The 25,106-nt window shown below is 37.5% G+C and overlaps 1 protein-coding gene across 2 annotated transcripts in view; it reads left to right on the top strand.

Moving 5' to 3' along the window:
• The window catches only part of TTC27 (tetratricopeptide repeat domain 27), a 113,536-nt gene that overhangs the window by 45,240 nt on the left and 43,190 nt on the right, over positions 1-25,106 (top strand). For both annotated transcript variants that reach the window (XM_027453929.3, XM_027453926.3), the window contains exon 10: positions 14,246-14,359. In XM_027453929.3, coding sequence (XP_027309730.2) covers positions 14,246-14,359 — 114 coding nt within the window. The remainder of the gene's footprint in view (positions 1-14,245; positions 14,360-25,106) is intronic.

The raw sequence follows: 25,106 nt of genomic DNA on the forward strand, positions 1-25,106 counted from the left end.
ACCAGACCTTCAACTGAGTTTTACCTGCAGAGGTGTAGGAACAACCGCATTTGCCCTGACGTCATACCAAATGGCAGATCAGTTCTGCTATTAGTTACATTTGCAGCTAGCTAGAAAGGCAGTCATCGCATCCTTGTGTTTGTTGTAATTCTGATTGGAGATCAGACTCCAGGATACCTATATCCACATCAGGTGACCTGCCTTAATTCCATTTTCTCAATCCAAACAGCGTTTGCATGTTTCTGAGTTGCAGGGTTATGAAGTGAGACAGGAGATTTTCCAAGAAAAACCATAGAAACATCCAACTTATGAGAAAGCTCAGGAAATTCTTGAGGTATATTCAGAAGACATAAAGACTATAGCAGGAAGAAGAAGAAACAGATATGGACTGAGCTTTGGATGTAAACATTGTTCTAGCAAGTGCTTAACCATTTCCCTGTACACTACTGAAAAGTGTGCTTGGGGAGAAGGAGAGAGAAAGTCATTTTGATTGGTATTCTTCATGCGTGTGAGGAAGTGTGTATGGAAGCAGAAGGAGGGAAAAAGAAAGCCTTTCACAGAACAGTTAGATCTGGTAGTAATGTCAGAAGACAGAGACCTTTTGTATGTTGGTTTTTGTTCCCTGTCCTTCAAAAATAGAATTCAGCTGGCCTAGGGATAACTTCAGGTTCCACATGAGACATCCATGGAGAATGGAGAGGGAAGTTGGATGTTTTGCTAACTAATGACACTTGCAAGAACCAAGACCAGAGGTAAGGCAGCCTCATTTTACCTGAATGTTACCTGTGTTGCCCTTTCCAGAAAAAGTAAGGTGAACAAAGAGAAGCTGTGAAGTCTGAGGATATTTGCTTTGGGGAAATCATTCTTTTTCCCATCGTGACTTCTGGTCATACTGCCAGCTGAGTAAGCCGAGTCTGAGTATTAACTGAATGAAGGAAAGGAATAACCTTAGTTTATGGCTGGGAAGTAGCTGTGGTGGTTCTGTTTTGTTTTTCCAGCTAAGTGCTTTCTTTCAAAGGTGGGTAGGAGTAATAGGTGAAGAAAGGTACTGAAGTGTCTTGACATTTCTAATGAGGATAGTAACAAAATATTCTGAGCAGACAAGATAGTTTTTGCAGTATTTATGCAAAGCTGAATTGTTAGTTACAACTGTTACTTGCAACTGTGTTAGTTGCAAGTTAGCAGATGAATTTATTTTGGGGAAAAAAAAAATCACACAAGGCTCTTTTCAATATCCCTTTCCAGTAACTTCAATGAAAAGAGACATTGTATAGTCCTTTTATTACAAACTATTCTTGGTTTTCTTTGTGTGGCTTTTAAAGTGCCATTGACAGGAATATGAGTAGTTGTCTTCGGAGGCAATTAAGAAGAGTTGTATACCACAGGATTGTCTGCTCTTTCCAAAGAGGCAGGTCGCTGAATTCGGGGAATTCATGTTCGCTTACATCTATTACTAGCATAGGAGTTAGCATAATACTGAAACTGATAAAATTTCAGCAAACACATTTCTGAGCTGAGTTCTTGCCTTACATTAAAAATTATGTAACACAATGTGAGGTAAACCTGAGGTGTTTTTTCTTCACACACACATCCTTCCGCTCTCCTTATCCCCCAGAAATCCAAAGAAAGTCTGTTTTTGTGATGTGTTCTTTCCCATCATCCAGATGAAACAATCATTCCAGAAGGGTCTGCAGTCCCATGACAGGTTTGGAGGAACCGAACAAGATTTGAGACTGGAAAGTGAAATTGTTGAGGACTTGTGTAGGGGATTTGTTGGCAGTTAGCGCCTCAGCTGGGCATCTAACCTAGGTGCTTTAGCTAGGAACTTAGTCTTGTTCATAAAGTCAATGCAACCGTAGGGTCTTAGGGAGCTCATAAGGTTGATGCTTGTTCAAAATGGTCTTTTGAAGGAAGTTTCCTATCACCTCAGACATAACTGAGGGAGGCTAACTTCCAAGATTTCCTGCCTGATTTTTATTTTTCATACGCACTATGGAAATGGCCCAAAAGCCAGCACAGTTTTTGAGCTGACATTGCATCAGTTAAGGGTTGGAGGGGGGAGGAGAATAGCTCTTCTTTGCAAGATAGATATCAGAAGGAGTAGAGTTATTGCTTAAAAGCAATGCCATGAAGGAGAAATGCATTTAGAGTGACTGGAGGGATGGAACGTAAGGATTTCATTGGGTTGATGTTATCAGGAGCCTACCTATTTGCTGCAGAACATAGCATTTGAGTAAGATTAAAAAATAATAATGGAATGTACAGTTAGTGAAAGTATGTTATCCTTCTCATACAGAGGAGTGGAATATTTTGTAAATATTGTGAGAAGAAAATGTATTGTAGTTTCTCTTAGCTTGAGTTGATTATGCCAGCTACTGAATGATTTCTTTTATGTATGTATTCAGTATACCTCCAGATATGATAAATGGTAGATACGATAAATTTCAGAGTCAATCACTTGCAAACAGAGATTTAATGAGATACTTAAAAAATTAAAATTAAGTTTAGATAAGTGCAATGTAATTGCTGCTGTAGCGAGTATAGCATTCATTTCTAAATCAGTCAGGTCTAATCTAAACAGTTTAACCAAGACTTTTTTTTAAATGTCTTTGCATACATTTTCCATCATAAAATGTGGAGAGACAAAAAAGTAAACTTGGAAAGACTTTGCATAGCTGCAGATGGTGGGGTAGGGCACTGTCCATCGTGTGTGTGTGTGTACATATATCTCATGTAAATATATAGAATTAATTCTTTGTTGCAAATAGGTTCGGGTACCTAAAACTGAAATTACTGATGTAAAAGAATCCCATTCAAACACAATAAAATATATAAAATTCCAAAAGTAACATAAGTCAAATAGTGTCTTCCTGTTTTAGTGGTCAATCGAACAAAAGGTACTCAGTATTTACAATGATGTAATGTTACAACTATAGTGCCAAGGCTACCAGACAAGACTAGACAAAGCAAATTTTAAGGATACCATTCTAATTAAACCAGTCCCTTGGTGTGGATCACTGATGGTGTTTTGGCCTTGCTCTTGACTTCTTAACATCAAGAGGTATTTCTAATGGCTGCGGCTAAGAGCTTTAAGCCCAACTCTGCTTGCAATCAGCTAACACCTGTTGCGGTGAAAAGCTATTTTAGTTGCACAGGCCCAAGATTAGTTTTATAGACCGAAATAAACCCTTGTCATACACTTGAGCAAATAGCTTTAGACTTCAGAAAAAATACGCTGAATGTGTGGTCTAAACCAACAGAAATATATATATGGAATATTAAAGTAATACTGGAAAATGGCACTGTGCATATGCTGATGTCTTGGCTGTTGCAGGAAAGTAAATCTTATCCTCTGTCACTTTAATACTTTCAGGATTTCTGCTTATCTCTGTGATTTACCTAACTGACAGTCAGATACGATTCATATAAAAAGGAAGTAGCATTCAAATAACAGTAACTTGAAGAGACCTTAAAAAATCAAAAGTGATCATGCGATTGACTCTGTAATGTGCTATCTTGACATAACTCATTAAAATCAATAAAAGGCATAAAAAAATACAGAACTTTTGCTAATGTGTGTCATATAGACTCAAGCACTGTATAATTTTGTGTTTGTTACAGTGCAAAGGTCCTGGCTCAATATTGTAAAGGTGCCATGTAGAATTTATATTAGATACTGTTAGGCAAGAAAATATTTAAGACCTGACCAAGTAATAACACATTTTCCCCATTGAACACTGAAAGAGAAACAGTAACACAGGACTTGGAATAATGCCTGAAATGTAATTCATTTTAAGCGTGTAATACAAGTTGTGGTGTTTTCAAAGAAAATCTGAAGTCCTTGACTTGATAATTTTTGCCCAAAGACTGTTTGATGAATAAGGAATCTGTAACTCCAAAGGCTTGCATATTGTTATTTATTTAATTAAAAAAAAAAAAAAAGGAAAAAAGGTGGGGTATTTGTACAAGCATAGATGTGGTCAATTACCACCTAAAACTACTGTCCATTTAATAAAGAAAAAATCAGAAAATCAAAAACCAATTGTCTTCATGTTGATGAATATACAGTTTTAATTTGTAGGATGAATTGATAATATTTTTGTTTTTCTCATCCAAATCAGCCATAGAGTGTCTTTAAGTGTAGAATAGCATTCAATGTTGAGTGGAAGTGTGAAATTAAAAAATGCACCAAGGCATATACAGCACAGGTTTGGATCTTCTCTGCCTTTCTACCTGTTAACCACCATGTATATCCAGCATTCTAAGGTTTCTGGAAGCCTTGTGTTTTCTAAGTGTGAAAATACTACTTTCCTTGTTTGTTTCCTTTACCTTGTTCATGTCACTAAGGTCATCATTATGCCAATAGGATTAGAATTTGTCAGGCATCATCTTGAGTGAGATCCTAATGTAATGTGTTTTCTTGTCGGGCCTTAGAAAGACTGAAGGTATTCATAACTAATAAAATATGTCAGGAGAATATATGCACTTTTATCTTCTAACTTCTTGTGCCTAAAACAATCCTATTGTTTCTAGAAATTATTAGTTTATTTTGAAGGTTTAGCATCTTGAACAAATGACCACGTTTTTGTCATATTAATAGGTCTTATCCAGTTTAAGATACATGCAAATATTAAACTTTATCGATAATTATGAAGGTGTGGAGTTTATAGGCACTTAAATTACCACCCTAATTAGTGGTATAAAATCCAAAAATCATCATTTGGGAATGTTGTCTATGGTGCTAGTGGTTAGAGATGACAAGCTGCAATGAGAAGATGATTTGAAATGATTACTTCAGCATCCTATTTGTTTGTTCTTAACCAGTGTTGTTTTGTCTTTTATGTAGTCACGATGTTTTATATGAATCAATGATTATACTATAGGATCTGTTAGCATAAGCTCTCATGTACAAGGAGTGAGGCTGCTAGGCTAGTATGCCTAATACTTCTTAATTCAGGTTTATGTTTTGCTGTCACCTTTTCCAATTCACTGTCTAAAACAAATTTTTATTTTTTATATAAGATTGTTTGAATTTTGAATGTGAAGTCAATATCTAGGTAATTCTCTCAGAGAAATAGAAATTGTTATATATTTTATATAAAAGTTTATAAAATTGGGGGGAGTTTTCATCTGAACTTCAGATTATTCAAATTCAGTAAACTGATGGTTTATGAACTGGAGGAGCTCCCCTGCTAGTATCAAAAAACACAGCCTCTCCAAAACAATGGTGTTTGCTTTTTGTATGGGATGAATTAGATAAGGATTCACAGATAAGTGTTTTAATTAGTTTGAGGGTCGAATTTTGATGTGATTGTATAATGATATGTAAAAATAATTACATATGATAAATATATATTTTTTGATATATATATAAGAATACAAATGATACACAACAATAGAGAGATCTTTGTGTATAATATCATGATGGGAAATAAAAAGAGGAAAAATCTTAGGTTAGCACTGATCTGAGGACAATGGTAGGTGGAAAACAAAGACTTGTTTATTCCAGTCTTTATTCAGCTTTCTGTGATTCTAAGTGCATTGTTAAGTTTATTAGCAGTTACATCTCTAAGCATACAGAGTATGTGTACTGTGACAATTATGAAATAAAAGCTTCTGATTTAAGTGTAGATAAAAGAGATGAGTTCTTATTGGTTCTTGTTATGCAGCAGTTTAGCAATTTTTTTTTTGTATTAAAATATTCGGTATAAACCATGTTCTGCACTTAAAAACAATCCTTTTGTCATATATTTAAATCAGGTTAAATATCACATACTTTTTCACATCCAATTAAAAATGTAAGCTACCTGTTGCATATTTAGGAAATAGTAATGTATATTAGTTGTGTAGTTATATTTTAAGGTTGTGTATATGCTCATAGTTCTTGTTTCTTCATAATTTCTGATCGCTAAATGATTAGTAAACTGTTGGCTTAAGAATAAAACCAACAAGAGCAGTTTAACGTCTGTGAAAATTTAGAGAGATTTGTGTTCACTGTTGATGATGTGTAATCAGATCTGCTTTTGATTCTGATTTATTTTTAAATCTTTGTGAATGAGATGCACACAGAATTGGTATGTGTGCTGGATTTGAATGGAAAAGCTACTTCGCTTGTTTCAACACAGGATTTTTTACATGTTCATACACCAAGCAGAGCAGCAAAAAAAGTAGTTATATTGACTGGCTTGCTTTGTTGCTAAGTCATGGTTCTGTTACTTCATTGTAATTAGCGTTTTTCTTATTCTCTTACTATTTATGCTTTTCAGTACAACGTAAAAAGGCACTGGTGTGGGAAACCACCTAGTCACAAATGTACTTTATTTTACTTCATAGTATTCTAATAGAATTACAGTTTAAAATCATAAATCCCATTTCAACCAGAAGCTGCCTGTACTACTGGGAATCATTGGCATTTGAGCTGTGTTGATGGAGTGGCTGTATGAGTGAAGTGCCTGGAGAAGCTCAGCAGAGTTCTGAGTAGGTTATAAAATCACAGGAACTTCAAAAAGAGTCTGATCCTTGTACTGTTAAGAACACACAATAAAAGCAAAGATGTTCGTAGGTATTTTCAGCAGTGCCTGCCTGAAGTATAGGGTTTTACAAATCACCAGCAGCATTGCGAGGGAGTTGAGTTTAATAAAATGAGTAAGGTGGTGTAGATTTGGCACCCTGGTACATGAAGACGAAAAGGTTGTAAAATTTGAGAAATGTGTTAGTATATTTCTGTTGAGCAGGCCAATTGAATTTTGCAGAGTACACTGGTCTTTTTCAGGATACTTTGCTAAAGTGGAATTGTCTTAGCAAAGAGAAAATGTTGTTTAGTGCCTTTGTACTGGCAGGCCTTATAGTTCTGTGTATGTGGGGGACCTCAGACAAATTATCTGTGTGCATAACTGCATGTTCCTTTAATTTCTAGTGTCTGAAAACTATGCTTAAGGTTTAGCATTTTAAAGCTTTCTAACCAGTCAGCAAAGAAAAATCAGAATCATACTCCTGTTTAGGTTGGAATGGGCCCCTGGAAGTCATTTGGTCCAACCTCCCACTTCAGGCAGCGTCAGCTTCCCTTGCTCAGTGCCTCGTTTCAGTCAACTCGTGGATCTCTCTGAGGACGAAGACTCCAGAACTTCTACAAGCAACCATTCCTGATGTTGTCACTGTGAATTTATTTTCCTCACATAATCAAAATTTCCCATGTTCCAACTTTCATCATTTGCTTCTTGTTTTTTTTTTCATTTGTGACCTCAGTGAAGAATATGGCTCCTCTTTACTTCTGCATTATGCAGTTGAATGCAGTCTCTGTTTCCTGCCTTAGCCCTTGCCTTCTTAAGGCGCCCAGTGGGGAGGCCAGTATAAATGCATACCTTTTATGTCTGTTCTTCTTGCATTCAAATTTAGTGAGGGGTTCCTTGTTCACTTGCATTGGCCATCTGTCACACCTGCTCAGTTTTCTGTGTATTGGAGTGGAACCTCCTACTTTTTGTGTCGTCTTTGAAGGTCATCCAGCCCTCTTGTCCTGCAGGGATGCTATGCTTCAGTCTTGCTATGGGTGCTGCCAAACAGATCCCTCAACATGCTGAGATCTGCTGTCTTGAAGCCTGTTACATTGCTGTTCATCTTGATCGTTTTTCTCAGAGTCATAGACTCTGATCTCCTGGTCTTTGCAGGCAAGGATGACATCAACTTTCACACCTGCAACAAGTTCTTGTTTGTGAATAACAAGACCAATATTTCCCTTCAGCAGCTGTAGTAGTTCTGTGGTCTTATGATTTAAAAAAATACATCTAGCTTAACTAACAGATCATTGCAATAAAACTTATGAAATTTTGTTGATTGATCTTCTGTGCTTTTTTTGTGGATTTTGTTTCTACTTCATGTAATTAGACACTGTCGGAGTGTCTCACACTTATTTTGTCACAAATTAAGATGATTTTCTTTAGCAACTTTACATTCTGAAGGACTAATTCTTAACCCACATAAGTATAGTCACTGGTTAGTCTGAAAAAAAATAATCTAATTGTCATTCTAAGGACATGTCTCAAAACTAGCATTCTTTTTGCTTCTCTCAAAACTCAGCCTTGCCTTAAACTTAGTTTCTTAAACTAGCTCAGTACTGTAAGCAGAGATACTGTAAATATTGTGTGATACAGAACAAAAGCCTCTAAGAACACATTGACTTCGCAAAATGCTGTTGTCAGTTTGTAAACTTTTAGAATATGTAATTAATTGAAAATACAAAGGCACTTTCAATAGCTTATCGTTTCTGTACTCCTTCAAAATTGACTTCTGATAGCATACAGAAGCAACCTGCAGGTCTCTGAGAAAAATAGAGATAGATATAGACAGGTGCTAGCTTCCATCCTCATTAAATTAACCTATAAGGTCCTCAGATTAAGTCATTCTGTTTAGCCAAGCTAATCAAATGTGCTCATCCTTTTATAGCCTGTTACCAATGGTTTATCAGATGAAATTCAAAGGTATAGGAGCTTTGGAGGCACCTGCATGGCTTAAGGATTTCTGTCACTCGAACTAAGCCATGCAGGCGTCTGTAGGACAGTTACAAACCTGGTTACTGTGGTAGATCAACTGTTAAAAGCAACCTGTTTCCATCAGAGATCCGTCTGTACAGCAGAATCCAGCAAATGGTTTCATCAGCTCAGCTAAGTTGGAAAGATGCTGTGTGAGGAGTGAGAGGGCAAAAGGTAATGAAGAGATAAAGGAACATCTGAAGTTTGTGTTGTTGCATAAAACCACTTTTAACTACAACTTTAATTTCTGGGAGTTTTCTTTTAACAAAAAGAGCAAATGTGCTTGCCAAATTCCTGTCCTCAGGGGAGGATCCTGCTTTTTTTCTTTAAAGTACAATGAAGCAAGCAGATAAAATACAATAAAGTAAGTAGAGCTGAACTTCTAAGTTTCATGCATCCACAAACAAGAGTTTTGTCTTTGGATTTTACTATTAAAAGCATCTTTCTATATGTAAGAAAAATAACCGTGGTCTCATGCTCTGCTAGCAATTTGAAATTGTTTCATACATTTCATGCAACTATTTTCCTGGGCAAAGTTTCCTGTGCATAATTTGTTACAGAATTGCAAGAAGTGTCTTTTATGAAATAGATGTGTTATTGAAAATACTTCAGATTAAAGAAACTCTTCAACAACGTTGTCTTTTTTTTTTTCCGTTCATCTTATCTTTAGAAATTAAAGCAGCAAATTCTTTGGATCATACCTTGGAAAACAAAATCAAATTCTCTTTGTTCTCACAGTAATTTTCTTCCCCGTATTTTTAGGATTGTATTCAATGGAAGTGATGTAAAAAATTGCCAAAGAATCCTCTGCTGTATACTTAGAAACAAATTAAGCACTTTACAAGGTAGCTTTCAGCAAGAGTCCTTCACCAGAGATGAACAGATATGTTTACAAAGCAACTGAAAGAAGCAAGAACAGCAAGCTTGTTTCCACCTTAGTCATGTTCTCCTCACCAGTTTTGTTAATGTACTCACCTGACTATTGTGCATTAGATAGGTTGTTGAAAAGAAGCCACAATATTTTTCTCTTCTCACAGAAAATCATAGAATGAGTTACAAAGTTATCACCTTGCCTTTGCTTACGTTGAAGAACTAAAGTTTCCGTGGTAATTATCAGGATGATTTCATGAAAATTACCGTGTCATGATATGCTTGGCTATGTGAAAAGGGACTAATTAATACAAATTAATCCATGTAATTTGGAAACCATAACTATGTATGGCTTCTTGGAAAAACAAACAACAAAGCTGCTGAAGTATATTAACTGAAACTGGTAATGAAAAGAAATTAAGGAGGGATTTTTTTTTAATATCTCTTAGTGTTTTCTCTGTTTTGTTCATTTAAAATTTAAAATATCTTGGCAAATGCCAGAGCAAATCTAAGCTAAAGACCATTTTTTTGGAGGGAATGAGAGGACAATGGAAGGGAGCAACCCTTATGGTGCCTTATGCCTATGCCTTCAATTAAACCATTTCACCACATCTTGGCAATTGGATCAATAAGCAGAATGGTTTTGGTTCAGCAGTGGACTGATGTGCAGATTCTTGTGAATTCCACAACTGGTTGCAATTAAAAGTTCTTGGAGTTTGAAAGTCTGCTCTCAAATGGTAGCTCTGTCATAGCAATTGTAGTAGTTTGCTAGGTTACTGATACTTTCATCGGTGCGTAAGATGTAAGAATAGAAGAATGGGCTTATTTGAAGCGTAGGTTTGTAATAATGAGAAAAAATCAGAAATCGTTCAAATTATTTAGTACTATGGTTACCAAGGATCATCTTGGGCTTCTTGTCTAGCATCTTTAATAAATGCATGTAACATGTTCCTGGCTTGGATGTCAGAAAGAATTCCTTTGGCAAATCCTACTTTTGTAAACAGCAGATGGGGTCATGCAGAAGCATTGCTCTGAACGATCTAGACCTGTAAGTCATGACATACTAATACAGACTTATTTATCTGTCCTTCAGAAGACTTTACTTTTGTTTGGTTTGTCAACTGTAGATTATGCAATATTGTGGGGGAACTAATGCTGCTCAGTGTGCGCCCAGTTTCCCAAAGCTCTGTAGTTTCTACTTCACCTTGAATTTTTCATTCCTGGTTTTAAGCTTTAGGCTGATTTCTGCATTTTTAATTTCCTTAAAACCAAATATGTTACCTTTACAAATAATACACGTGTACGTTTGTGCATACGTGTATGTATGAAATACCAATGGCACAAGTTTCCGTGAAGTTTCTTGCGAACTTGCCCTGAGTTTTGTATGGGCATTGCAATTCATGCAACAGTACTTTTTCTGTTTCTCTAACAGAAAGCTATGGGAGTTATCAGAGTGCATCACGCCTAAGTTAAATTCTGATATACTGTATACAGTGTTCTGAATACTGATGAGGATGAATAATGATACCTGAGATTTAGCCTGGGTTTGGCAGAGCTGTTATGACTGGGTTTAGTCTTGATGTCATTTGAAATATACTCCTGTCTTCACAATTCAGTTATTACTTGCCATTTTATTCTTACATAATAACGGGGATATTATAAAGGTTATTACACAGTAACAGTATGCTCTTCCAAGTCTTAATAACAAAATACACTTTCATTCAAATATCACCTAAGAATGATACATTGAATGACATTTTCTGTTTTGTATAATATTTTAGTAGTATTCTCCTTTTTACACTTTGAAATGATGGATAAGAAGATAAAGTGTTCTTGTTTGTAGGAAAAATATGGAGAAAAATATGGAGAAAAATTTCTTCCTATCAGAAAATATAACATTTGGTGCAGAAAATGTTGCATAACCTTATATTCTTTCCTTTCTGCTCACCCATCTATTTTTCCTGCTTTTTCTGTTTCTATATTCTATTGGTCTTTCCCTAAAATAAGAACAAAGATGACTTGTGAAGATCCTCAGCAGTGTGTTTAAGAACAAAAACTATTTTACGATTTTTTATCTGCCTTTGGTACAGAACAATTAACTTTCATATCTGTTGATGAAACTTTCATAATCTTGATTTATTTTTTTCTCTCTTCCACACGTTTTATTTTAAATTGTAGTCTCACTAATCAAGTCTAGATTTAGATGGAAATAAAAAGCTTTGGGACTGACAGGAAACCATTGTCTAGCATTTATAGAGACTTCAGGTGGTAAATTAAAGCTTGCTTTGTTACTCGCACGTATTCTGATATTCTGAAAGTCTTTAAAGTCCTCAAGTGTAAATATTGTGTCCCTTCTTGTGTTGTATCTGTGCTGCCTTAAATGTTAGGATTAGGCAGTGAAAAGTTGAGTATTTGAGTTCTGGCATAAGAGTGAGTTCAGTACAACTATCATTACAAGTGTTTTTTTAACCAAAAAGTAGGCATGTTTCTTATTGTCCCAGGCTGTTGCAGCATTGGTTTTCTTTTGTTTGTTTTGTCTTTACAGCAATAACATTGTTAGAGAATTTCTCTTTCTTTCATAACTGTAGAGCAGGTATGCCTTACATTTTGTTTTTATGAATGAATACCTTTAAAAACCAGGTTCCTTACTCAGGGTCAGAGCCTCATTGCTCCTGCAGAGGAGTGAACCGTAACTACCTCTGCCTCTTTTCCATCCAGTTTCTCTTTTCTTTCTCCTCTTTCCCCATATGATTTTTATACGCACATCATTTATAGCACAATGGCCTAAATAACTGGCTGGACACCAGTGTTAGAGGTACACACAGAAGCTGAGGAGAGGCTTTCTTGACCTGATGCACTGGCCTTGTGCCATGTTGGGTGGCATGGACACGGGGACTTTGTTTCATGCCCTGCTTGTGCTGGCTGGGAGAGTGAACCAGAGTGAGGGGACATGCGCTCTGGTGCCGGTAAAGAGATATATTTGGGCAGGAGCATTACTCATTGAGCACTTCATTTTTCATCATTTTTTTTGAGAGATACTGTGTTTATGTGAAAAATAATATTAAGGTCTATCACCATGTAGCAGAGAACAAAATCAATTTAAGTAAAAAACAAAATGATTTGACAGAATATCAGCAGCAGCAAAAATGAGAGAAAGTGATACCATTCTCACAAAAGTAGCCTTTTTTTTGTTTTGAACCTAAAATAAACAGTGTTGAAGTGTTTAGCCAAGCAACACCAAGTTTTTTTAGCAGCCACCTGGAATGGGCCACGGAAGAATGAGCTCAGAAACCAGGGTCCTGTGTTAGGAATACCCTGCCTGCTTCCTGCAGTGGAGGATTTGTCTCAAGTAAACAGAAAGTAGGTAGCAGATTGAACTTCCCAGGATGAGACAGAAGAGATTTGGACCATTTAAGAGATTTACTCATTGCAATTTATACAAGGGCACTTGAAAAAGTGTGTGGAGTGTAGAACGTTGTTATTACATTCCCCTCAGCACAGGCAGGATGGTATGGAAGCCTTTGGGTACTTAACACTGTAAGGCTGACTAGAAGTCATGGAAGAATTTGTTCAGAGGCTGTTGGTCACAAGAGGAAGGGTCAGTTGACGTAGAGGTATCTAGTGGTATGTGCATTCATACTGCATTCATTATGCTTTTATTTGCTATTGTCTCTTTCATTCCCAATGTGATTTTGCTTGGAGAGAATTTACTTTAGCTTGTTTCTTTCAGATTTCTTTCCTGCAAAAACACTAGGGGAAAAGTAAACAGATATATTACATTATCACAGAAATTTATGAGGCATTTCACACAAACCAGCAATGCATACTTCTTAATGCATTAGGAGGTCTTTGAGAGGAAAGAATAAAACCACTGGGGCTCCTTCTCCAGTCTACAAATATCTATAGGCGAATTTCTTTTCTCAGTGAAGCTGGATCGTATTTGTAATGTCAATAAAATTAGCGAGGAAGTTTCCCTGCTGTCTCCCTTTTCAAAGTAAATATCTAACAGAAGTTTTGGTATACAGTGTCTGAAACTGTTCTGGAAAGAATCCAGGCTATCTGTACAGTATTAAGGGATATCAAGTTATATTGGCTACATAACTCTTGTTGGGCTTTTGTAAAAATTAGTGGTTGGAGTTGGCATCAAGTTCCTGGCAGCAGGGCAGGGCTTTCAAAGAGAGAACTTGCCATATATTTAGCACAGCTTTTTACCTAGACTATTCCCTGTACATTTACTACATATCAAAAAATCTTGCTGTTATTCTCAAGACACAGCAAATTCTAACTTTATTAACATTTGTGAGATTCATAGCAAGGTCAGCTAATGTAATATGGAGGTGCTGTTAGTGCAGGTGTTGGAGTACCTGATGTATGAGGAAAGCCTGAGAGAATGGGTTTTGCTCAATCTTAAGAGGAGGAGGTCTAAGGGAGAGGTCTCAGTACTGTCTGTAACTATCCGACAATTAGGTGTGGAGAAGGCTGTGCCAGACTTCTCGGTATCAAATTCTTTATATTACTTTCATTTTGAGTAGCCACTTTAATTTATGCCATTTAATCTATCCCCTTTCTTCAGTATGCACCATATGGGTACTTGTATGCACAGCGTTGCAGTAGCTGAGAAGAAAATAGTTCTTGATGGCTTCCATTTCCATTGAAAATAGATTAATGTAATCTTTACAGCACTAAATTCATCAGTACTGCAACCACGTATTTGACTTTCAGAATAGGAAACAGAATTCATGCTTGAGAACACGGTTAAAAGCCTAACTTTTTTCAGTGTTGTTTTTTTTTTTTTTTTTTTTTTCCCAGATGAATTAATGAATCATTTAAATTGCTGTTTTTCTTTGCAGCGTTTGCTCTCTCAGCCGAAGTTCTGGGCCATTCAAACTTCAGCTTTACTTCTTCGGACCAAGCTTGAGAAAGGAAGCACTCGTAGAATGGAACGGGCAATGAAGCAGACTCAGGTAAGGCTTCTGAGCTGCCTTGACTCTGACCTGAATGCTTAAGTTAGGAATACGGGTTCTTTGTGTATTGAGTGGAGATGGGCAGGAGTTAGGAGCTTCTGCAGTTCCTCTCTAAACAGTAGTGAGCCAAAACTTCTAATTATGCCTCTGGATTAGATGCATAAACTACAAATCCTCTTATTTCTGCCAGTCCTCAGACAAACTTTATTTATAGGTGAAAAATGGTCATTTTCTTTCCAAAACATTAAAGTTTAAGAAGATTGAAATTAAAATCTGTTTTCTTACCTAAATTTTCTAATTTCTATGATATCTGAGGAGTATTTTATGTGAGAGATCATAAGTTTAAAGCTCCTACTGCTATCTTAAAATATTTCTTATTGAAGTAAATCTGTAGGAAAAAAACAAACTTGCAAGTGGTCACTCACTGTGAGAACAGAAAAATACATTTGTGATTACAGCTGCAATTTTGATTTACTGTTTTGATGTGGTACTTAGTATTTGCATTGCACGTTTGAGGTGGTGATTAAATAATCTTGCTCTGAACATAGATAACATCAGTTTTCAAGTAAAAATAATAAAAAATCAATCTGAAATTTATCAGCTCTTGGGATTTATTTAAGAAATAAATTTTTCAAAGGAAAAATCTGTAGGCTATATGAAGATATTTTTCTTTGTGTGACAGAGTTTTGTTAGCCATCTGTCATCTTTATCCTGTTTAGTCTTGTTGTCACATGAACAGCAGGCATTAATATGTGTCAGTCAGGGAACAATCCTGCTGACTAAGAGGGTCAGGAATGTACAAATTTAACCATCATAGTACTGTGCAATTAAATCCTGTAAAGCTGATGTTTCATTTCAAATCATTATTTATGCATGGACCTTTGAAGGAGTGCAGCTTGGATGTGTTGCTGCATTTTTATTCTGCTGAGGAGGACGTAGAGTTGCTGTAGTGGAATTTCCCTAAGGTCAGCAGGAGATGTCAAGGAAGCCAGACTTCCAAGTCTGGGAGAAGATGTAGCATCTGGTGGCATTTGGGAAGTGATATCAAGATCCTTGATGCCCTAATCCATAAAGCAGTTGGAGCATATCCAACATTTTTTGTCTAGCTTGATAAACCTGAGTACTGGAAGCTATTACACCATACAGCTTGACATTCTCATGATGTAAATCTTCGGAAGGGCTTATCATTTTAAGTATGTTTATCTGAATTCATCATGTGTTGCAACTACAATAATGCAAAGGATTTGATAAGCATGCACTGTGACGTTCTGAGACGCAACCTCACTACAGACATTCAATATGTGATTTTTAAACACTATCTTGAATCCTTATATGTTTGTTTTCTTTCATTAAGTTCTCTAGATGTTTGAATACAATAACATATTTGTGTTGATTTGATTACAGTATCAAGCTTAGTTTCCAAAAATAGAAGTTGTATAAGAACTGATCTGTGCTAAATTAATCAAATAACTTGAATAACTTTCCATTTAAGGTTTTCATTCTTGAGTACTATCAGATCAGATTTTTTTAAATATAAATTCTAAGAATTTTTAAGGAATCAGAAAATGAAGGCTGACTGTTTAATGTTGTTTTTCATCCATAATATGAGTTTGATAAATCATCTTCATAAAGATGCGTAAGTATTACTTGAAGAGTTAGCTAGTTCTGTATCTAGTTATCAGTAGAATACATATTTTAAAACCCCAGGAGTTTCATGCAAGTACTTATTTCTCTTTTTATCAAAAAGATTTGATATGGAAAACTGTGCAAGATAAAAGGGCAAGTTAAGCCAAGCTTGGAAGGTTGTCAAGAGGTAGATATACATTTGGTTGGACTGCACCCATTCTTCACAATATTTGCCTTTTAACTAATTATTAGAATTGTTTTAAGACAGCTTGAATAAGAAGTGGTAAACAGAACTGTTTAAGTAGCTTTAGGGTTATGCGAAGTGTGTGTGTGGACCATTACAAACTCTCTTACTGGTGCTGGGACTGTCCTCTAGGCCTCTCCTACCATTATTCTTCCCCTCCCCTCTCCCCTCCCCATTTCCACTGCCATATACCTGCTTTAGGTTTTGTTTACTCTGGGCCTGCATATCCTTCTAACCAACTGGTCTGACATACAAGCAGCTTCCCAGTGATAAAGCAAGCCAGGCTACACATGCGTCATTTCAGTTGATCGTTTGCCAAATAAATTACTTTAGGGGGCTATGCGTTTTGTGGACCTGGCTATCTTTGTTTAACTTAATTACTTCAAAATAATTGCAGCTATTTTTGAAAGGAGGGTACATGGGTTGAATATAGCTGCCACGCTCCAAGTATTAGATATATCACTGCTTTGTTAAAAAGCTTTTATCAAATGGCTATGTAGATACCTTTTCTAATTGGAAGTCTTCAAAAGGAACTGGCCTGAGTACTTTCAAAACCTTTCTGATTATGTTCAAAGTGTGAAGTACAGATAACGTAGACTTTGGAACCACCATAGATTTTAAAATAATTATTCTGAGTACTCTGGAATGTGCATCAGCTAGTAGCTAACTGGAAGTCAGGAGGAGAGATTTTTTTCTTAACATTTTTCTGGATGCTGCTGGCCATCTCTGTCCAATTTTTGCCTAAATGAGGTTTGGATCCACGAAAATAAGGTTAAAGTTTTTTTTAAAATGAGTACTTTTTTCAACCACTTTTCTAAGAAAAAGAAACAGCATTCGAGAGCTAAACCAGAGTTCTTTTACATTCCGCTAGAATATTTAATCATGACCAGTACGGCATATATTGACGTCTGGATCAAAGTACTGCCAACCAAAACGTGCTTCTGGATACAACACAATTAAAAAAATATATACAAAAAAAAAAATTGGGTGGTGGTTGGCTTTTTTTTTCCGTATGGGTATATTTGAGGGAGGGTGAAGTGCTAGGATGGAAAGAAAGGAAAGGGGTAGGTAGAGAAAACAGGAGGAAAAAGTGAAAAGTGATAGCTTTTGATAAATTGCTCTCAGCATAAGCAGGATCCTGGCATTTCTACATCAGTTTTGGGATCTTCAGCTACCTTCTATTGTAAGAAAGTAGTTTAGAAACTATTAATAATGGAAAATAAGTTGGAACAAGCTGTTAAACCACAAAATACTGTTAAAAGTGCAGCCAGAGCTCAAGTAATAGAATGGGAGATAAAAGGGGAGTTTTGAGTGGTCTAGCAGATCTTTTTTTTTTTTTTTTTTCAAAAAAAAAAAAAGGAGAGAGAGAAAAGAGGGAAGGTGACTCAAAAAATTAAAAGTTTAGTGCACATAAAGGAAAGCATCCCACTGTAGTTTCTTGATATGTGAAATAAGAGCGCTCTTTCATGTTGACAATTTCTTAAAATTTTTTTAAGAATGAAGCAAAATGAATGAAAAGCTTTGTGCTGAGTATAACAGTGGGGTGGAAGCAAGTCCATCGTTACTCAGGCAGCAAGAGAGGTGAAGGTGCCGTGTGCCTGGTATACCAGTAGCCTACTGTAACGTATCCTACAGTGACTTGTTACAGCTGCTTCCTGCAGCTTAATCCATGTGGTTACACTGGCTACCTCGATGCTTGGAGCTTTTGTCAGCTTATGTGCCTCGTTTCTGATTGTATTTTCAAGTGCTAGCTGCACCTGGCGATAACATGCCTGTGAGCCAATCGCTCAGTTTTCCGAAGGCGCAATACGACGTAGGTGATATTTCATACGGTTCTCTCGCTTGCTTTTCTTGGCAGCAAAGGAATTTGCCTGTTAGTGGGGGAGAAATGTGTCTTGAAAGGGTGTTTTTAATAAGACTTCAGGAGAGCAGGGAGCAGACTAGCAATATTATAGGCTAATCATTATGTCTTAAGATTGAAAGGTCACATGAGAGCTTGTTTTATATCCTTAGTCATACACAGATGTATGTGGTTGGGGATTCTGTGTCAACTGCTCGGTAATTTTCACTTAAATTATACTTCAGAGTGTCATTTTCTCAGCAACAAATGTTTTTCTGTGTGTATCTAAATGGGAAATAATGATTTTTTTGGTTTAAATTGTTCTTACCAGAAGCATGCTGTAGTTGGTGTGCAGTTACTTCAAATCTGAAAAGAGTTGAGTCTACCTTTATGGAAAGAAAAGCCAGTATAGATCTAACAGAACTGTCATTTTGTGCTCTATGAGGCACAACTTGCCCAAATGCAACTTTATCATTTCATTATTTTCACGCTGATGGTCTTTAAATAGTTATGCAAGAAAGTTGTGCCATTTATCATAGTAATAATATCCTTTTTTCTTTCGAAACTCAAATGTTGCCTCCTTGCCAACTTGCTCCCTGTGCTTTGCTTTATTTGGCAGTTCTTCGATGTTGGATAAATTCAATGTTTAAGGGAAGAGCTCAAAAAAAGAGAAGGGAGCAGCCTTCCTCCCACTAGACAACTGATCTAGAGAGGTTTGAGGCTAACACATTTTCTCCACTTTTTCTGCTTCTTAAATATTTCTGATAAGGTAGGTATCAAACCCAAGGTTGGAGCAGTATAGAGAGATTTTAAGTATGACCAAAGGAATGACAAGACTTGCATGTTCAGCTAAACTATTAGGTGACTACACTGGGCGTTCCTCCTCTTTGACCCCCCTCTTGTACTCTGTTAAGTGAGATTTTAATGGTTGCTTTTAGCTGTGTATTGAATGGGAGAGGGGAGGAAACGAGAAAAATAGATATGTGAAAAATGTAGGTAGTAAATTTGTTTTACATGACATTTCTACTAGGAAGTTCCTGGAATCTGAGAAATACTCTGGTGAACCAAGAGATTTACCTCGCTCTCTTTGGGAAGATAATAACTGGAAGAGACACCTTTTCTTTTATCCTGTAGAGAACCCACACTGATACCCATATAGTTCTCAGCTATTATGAATTGTATTTATTACTAGAATATGTTTTGGAAATATTTTAATAAGAGGACAAAAGCCAGGTGCCTTATAAAAAGATATTCTTAATGTGGTCCAGACAAGATCACAAGGTCTCTGGACCCCTAGAAATAAACCGTATTACTTCAGAAAGCAGTCGCAAGGGAGAGTGACCTCTTGGTGATAGTTATGACTTCAGTCTCAAGTCACACGTTCCCAGAATGTATTTCATTTTGCTTAAGCGGATGACAAGTTTGACAGATCGAAGATGTTACATGACACAAGCAATTCTGGGGATACACCAAGCACATTAACACACTACAAAGTAATTAGTGTAGTGGTGCTTGGCTCCCTCTGTTTTTCTTCTACTATGCAATTATGGTTTCTGCTGGAAAAAAAAAAAAAAGATTCAGTCTGCCAAGAGTTATTCAGGAATAACTGAAGTGGTTTTGTACCATTGGCAAAAAAGAGAATATTAAATAGTATAATTTTCCAGGTACTGATTTTTGGCTAGAAATTTCCTACTGCACTGTTGTATTCGCCAAGTTGGATCACTGCTATTAGTTAGTGTGGGGAAAAGAACATAGCCATTCTTTCTGTGCTAAATTTTCTTCATCTTCTCAGCTAGCACTGTGAAAGTACGAGCCTTTTTAGGAGCTCAGTCTGGCTACTGCCTTTAAAGATAACAAAAAATGTTTTTATAAATACATCAACACAAAAAGGAGGACTAAGGAGAATCTCCATCCTTTACTGGATGCGGGGGGAAACTTAGTTACAAGAGATGAGGAAAAGGTGGAGGTGCTTAATGCCTTCTTTGCCTCAGTCTTTAGCGGCAATACCGGTTGTTCTCTGGATACCCAGTACCCTGAGCTGGCAGAAGGGGATGAGGAGCAGGATGTGGCCCTCACTATCCATGAAGAAATGGTTGGCGACCTGCTACGGCACTTGGATGTGCACAAGTCGATGGGGCTGGATGGGATCCACCCAAGGGTACTGAGAGAACTGGCGGAGGAGCTGGCCAAGCCGCTTTCCATCATTTATCAGCAGTCCTGGCTATCGGGGGAGGTCCCAGTTGACTGGCGGCTAGCAAACGTGACGCCCATCTACAAGAAGGGCCGGAGGGTAGACCTGGGGAACTACAGGCCTGTCAGTTTGACCTCAGTGCCAGGAAAACTCATGGAGCAGATTCTCTTGAGAGTCATCATGCAGCACTTGCAGGGAAAGCAGGCAATCAGGCCCAGTCAGCATGGGTTTATGGAAGGCAGGTCCTGCTTGACGAACCTGATCTCCTTCTATGACAAAGTGACGCGCTGGGTGGATGAGGGAAAGGCTGTGGATGTGGTCTACCTTGACTTCAGCAAGGCTTTTGACACCGTCTCCCACAACATTCTCCTCAAGAAACTGACTGCTCTTGGCTTGGACTGGCACACGCTTCGTTGGGTTAGAAACTGGCTGGATAGCCGGGCCCAAAGAGTCGTGGTAAACGGAGTCAAGTCCAGTTGGAGGCCAGTCACTAGTGGCGTCCCCCAGGGCTCGGTGCTGGGGCCGGTCCTCTTTAACATCTTCATCAATGATCTGGACGAGGGCATTGAGTGCACCCTCAGTAAGTTTGCAGATGACACCAAGTTAGGTGCGTGTGTCGATCTGCTCGAGGGTAGGAAGGCTCTGCAGGAGGATCTGGATAGGCTGCACCGATGGGCTGAGGTCAACTGCATGAAGTTCAACAAGGCCAAGTGCCGGGTCCTGCACCTGGGGTGCAATAACCCCAAGCAGAGCTACAGGCTGGGAGATGAGTGGTTGGAGAGCTGCCAGGCAGAGAAGGACCTGGGAGTGATGGTGGACAGTCGGCTGAATATGAGCCAGCAGTGTGCTCAGGTGGCCAAGAAGTCCAACAGCATCCTGGCTTGTATCAGAAACAGTGTGGCCAGCAGGGCTAGGGAGGTGATCGTCCCCCTGTACTCGGCTCTGATGAGGCCGCACCTCGAGTACTGTGTTCAGTTTTGGGCCCCTCGCTACAAGAAGGACATCGAGGTGCTTGAGCGGGTCCAAAGAAGGGCGACGAAGCTGGTGAGGGGCCTGGAGAACAAGTCCTACAAGGAGCGGCTGAGGGAGCTGGGCTTGTTCCTCCTGGAGAAGAGGAGGCTCAGGCGCAACCTTATTGCTCTCTACAGGTACCTCAAAGGAGGCTGTAGCGAGGTGGGGGTTGGCCTGTTCTCCCACGTGCCTGGTGACAGGACGAGGGGGAATGGGCTGAAGTTGTGCCAGGGGAGGTTTAGGTTAGATGTTAGGAAGAACTTCTTTACCGAAAGGGTTGTTAGGCACTGGAACAGGCTGCCCAGGGAGGTGGTGGAGTCACCATCCCTGGAAGTCTTTAAAAGACGTTTAGATGTAGAGCTTAGGGATATGGTTTAGTGGGGACTGTTAGTGTTAGGTTAGAGGTTGGACTCGATGATCTTGAGGTCTCTTCCAACCTAGAAATTCTGTGATTCTGTGATTTTTGCTCATTTGAAAATTATGTTCAATACCTGAACAGTCCTACTACTTGTGACATAAACTTTCTAAAAGCAGACAAAAATATTAAGCTTTCCATTTTTTCAAATGTTTCCCACTGATTCTTAGATTGGAAAGTGTTTACCTTTCTCTCTTTACAGTCTCTTTAGCCAGTGTTTTGAAAATTGAAATAGAGGTATTAGGAGTCATAATGCCAGATAGGACAATCCTCAAGCTACAATGATGAGTAATACCATGCTTTTTGAAGTCCAAATGATGACAGCAACTTGAAAAGAAAAATACGGATATCGACAGATTTCAGGACACAGCATTCACATTTTTTCTGCCTCAGTTTTGCACTGGAAGAAGTAAACATTACAAGCTCAATTTCAACAAAACTGAACAGTTAAAATAATCAAGTTTCGCATGTAGTTAGACCAGATGTAAGGCATGGAGCACACACTATTCCCACCTATTGCTAACTGAATAGATGCATGTTTACAGCTGTTGTCTTAAACATCCTTGTAAAACTGCAGGTATGTATCCCAAGGTGAGCTAACAAACCATGTTCTGAAGTAGCTTAGTAGTGATAGATAGAATTTCTTGAGTTGCATTGCGCAATGCGTGTGCCAGGAACTACAAAACAGACTCTCCCTTTTCTGTTAAGGAAATTGTCTATTCCCCCCTATATTGTAATTAAACTGTAACTTCAAAGTTACAGCTTATTCTTATTTCTTTCTCCATCCTTGTATTTACTCCCCTCTTTAGGGAAAAACAGAAAGTCTTTGGATCTGTCTTTCAGCATTGACTGCAATTGCGCATTCCCCCAGAGCAAGCTGATTTGGGAACTAAAAGCAGTGCAAACACAACAGATTGGAACTTAATGCAGGCTTATTATTTTGATTTGTATGCAGTTCCTCTGCCATTCTTGCACCTTGTGCAAAGTTTTGTGTAACTGCTGTTTCGCCAATGGCAGTATCAAATCTAGGTAGCTAGCTACAACTGTGGAACTTGCTTCTGTACTAGATGAAGTTGAAATTTTTCACTTGTGGGTGAGCCTCCCCCACATGGCTGTATGAAACATGTCTACTGTGGAAGATATTAGGGTAGATGTGTGCAGCTATACAGAGCTGTGACATAAATGTCAAGTCATCTGATTGGAAAAGGGGAATATTTGAATCAAGTTCTTTTTTGGAGACTAACTGTAACTACCGGTAGTGTTCCTCATCCCACATAAAGACACAGATGAAAGCTAAGGTAAGCTGGGAATATTGGCATTTGAGATTGCATAGTAAAAGAGAGGTTATGATGCTGCACTGTAAATGAGTAAGCTGCAAGGGATACGAATGGAGAGCAAGAAGTATGCGTGAAAATGGGCATGTTCTTTTACCAAAAGCCAAATGGTGTAGCCTAGATTTGGACTAATTTGACACGTTCATCTAATTGATGGATGATATCAGTATTCTTGGTTTAACAACATAAAATGAAGCATCTGATTTTAAATCCATTCTTCACAAATAAGATTACAAATCTAGCTGCTCCTAGAGATTCTAAGGGAAGTGTTTATACCTTGTGATACATCATAAGAATGAATAACATAATTGGTGTGTGAAACATTTTTCTTTGAAAATACCATTCAAGAAGACACGGTAGTCTGATAAGGATAGTGTGATAACTATAAAATTATATGAGTCACAAATAAGTGTAAATGCTATAAAGAAAAATATACTTAGGACTTCTCTAACACTTCTGTGTCCTCTGTAAGTGGATTTGACCTGAGCCTGAAGCCATTGACAGACTTTAACAGTGAAACGTATCCTAAGCATTGGCAGTCAATAACTTTAGCCTTAATATTTGTACAGAACAGTAAGCACATCATTTTGGTGGTCAGCGATGCTGTTTTGCTATTGGATGCCTCATTTATTTAACCGTGCTTCTTTAGGTGGTAGTATTTGACTACAGCAAGATATCCCAAATGGCAATTGCACAAGAGGTTCTCTAAATTGCCTAGTATACTGCTTGGCTCTCCATTTCCAATGAACAGGAAATACTACGTCAGACATTCATGAATCCTGTTATCATCTGCTCATGACCTTGACCTTTTTTGTGCTAATTTTGATAACTAAATGCTTTAGATTTTATTTGGGATTGTTGGACTCATTTCCTCTTGTCTGCTTTTCCTCCCCACCCTGTTATATAGAAACTAAAGGTTTTTTTTAGGAGAACATTGCTGACAATCTAAGTTAATATTTGTTTGTTAGGTGGTTGGTAATGCTTTCAAAGTGGAATACACGTTTGCGGAGATTTGCAGCCTGATATAACAAAAAAAACTTTCATAGTAATAATCTGCTATGAGTTATCTTAGGAAAAAATAGGCACGTGCAGTTCCAGCATCATAATCAATAACTTCTGCCTCTTGCAGCTCTAAGGATCTTCCTGTAACTTAAAAGGTCATCTGGAGTTATGAAAAAAAATATATAAATAAATTTTATTGTTAGTCTATTACTTCTAGCCATTACTTTTGCATAGGTGCCTTACAAGTTTTTGGCCTTCCTGCTTTTCTGCCATTGAAGTGTTTTTGTAGGTGAAACTAGCATATCAGATTCAAGAGCTAGTCTCTTCCTGAATAATTTTGGAATTTGAAGTCACTAGGAAAATTTTGAATGATGATCTTGCTTAAATATATAAGGAGATACTTAGGGAATGAGTTTAAAGAGAAGTTTTAATTTGATTGCATGAGGACAAGGTAGTAAATGGAGTGGGGAAGAATGAATCACCAGAACATCACAGAAAAAGATCTGTGAAGTATTCTATAAAGAGTAGTTTTCCTTTTTTTTTTTTTTTTTACCATTTAAAGCAGAAACAAGAAACAGCTTTAACTGGTAGGCCAGAGAATTAGATTGAAAAATATCACAGAGAGAAGACCCACTAAAGGTAGGTGGCAGAATTTATCTACATGCTCAGTCTAGTTGAAGGGTCTGAAAGGTAACGAGTTAACAAGAAGTTAGCAAAGTTCTTTCTGAAGTTAACAAGAATTGATAAATCTATTGTTTATTAAGTAGAAAGTGTAGAATAATTATTTAAAAATGTGAATTTAGCTGAATTGTGCAATACTAAACACTTTTTAAAAGTAGTATCTTTATACATTCAGTATCTGTTCATGATGCAGTCTCTTATCTGTAAAATAACATAAAAATCCAAGTGATTCCGCAGTTGTCATAAGGTAAGATAGAGATAAATTGACAAATCCAGATGATTACATTACATGAATACATTACAAAATCTACTAAGCATGCACTTAAAAATTAGTAATCTAGATTAATACACCAGCAGCACACGTTTGATGATGAAGTTTAAAGACAATTGGATGCATGTTCTG

The sequence above is a fragment of the Anas platyrhynchos genome, chromosome 3 (genome assembly GCF_047663525.1).
Source record: "Anas platyrhynchos isolate ZD024472 breed Pekin duck chromosome 3, IASCAAS_PekinDuck_T2T, whole genome shotgun sequence".
Classification (NCBI taxonomy): Eukaryota; Metazoa; Chordata; class Aves; order Anseriformes; family Anatidae; genus Anas; species Anas platyrhynchos.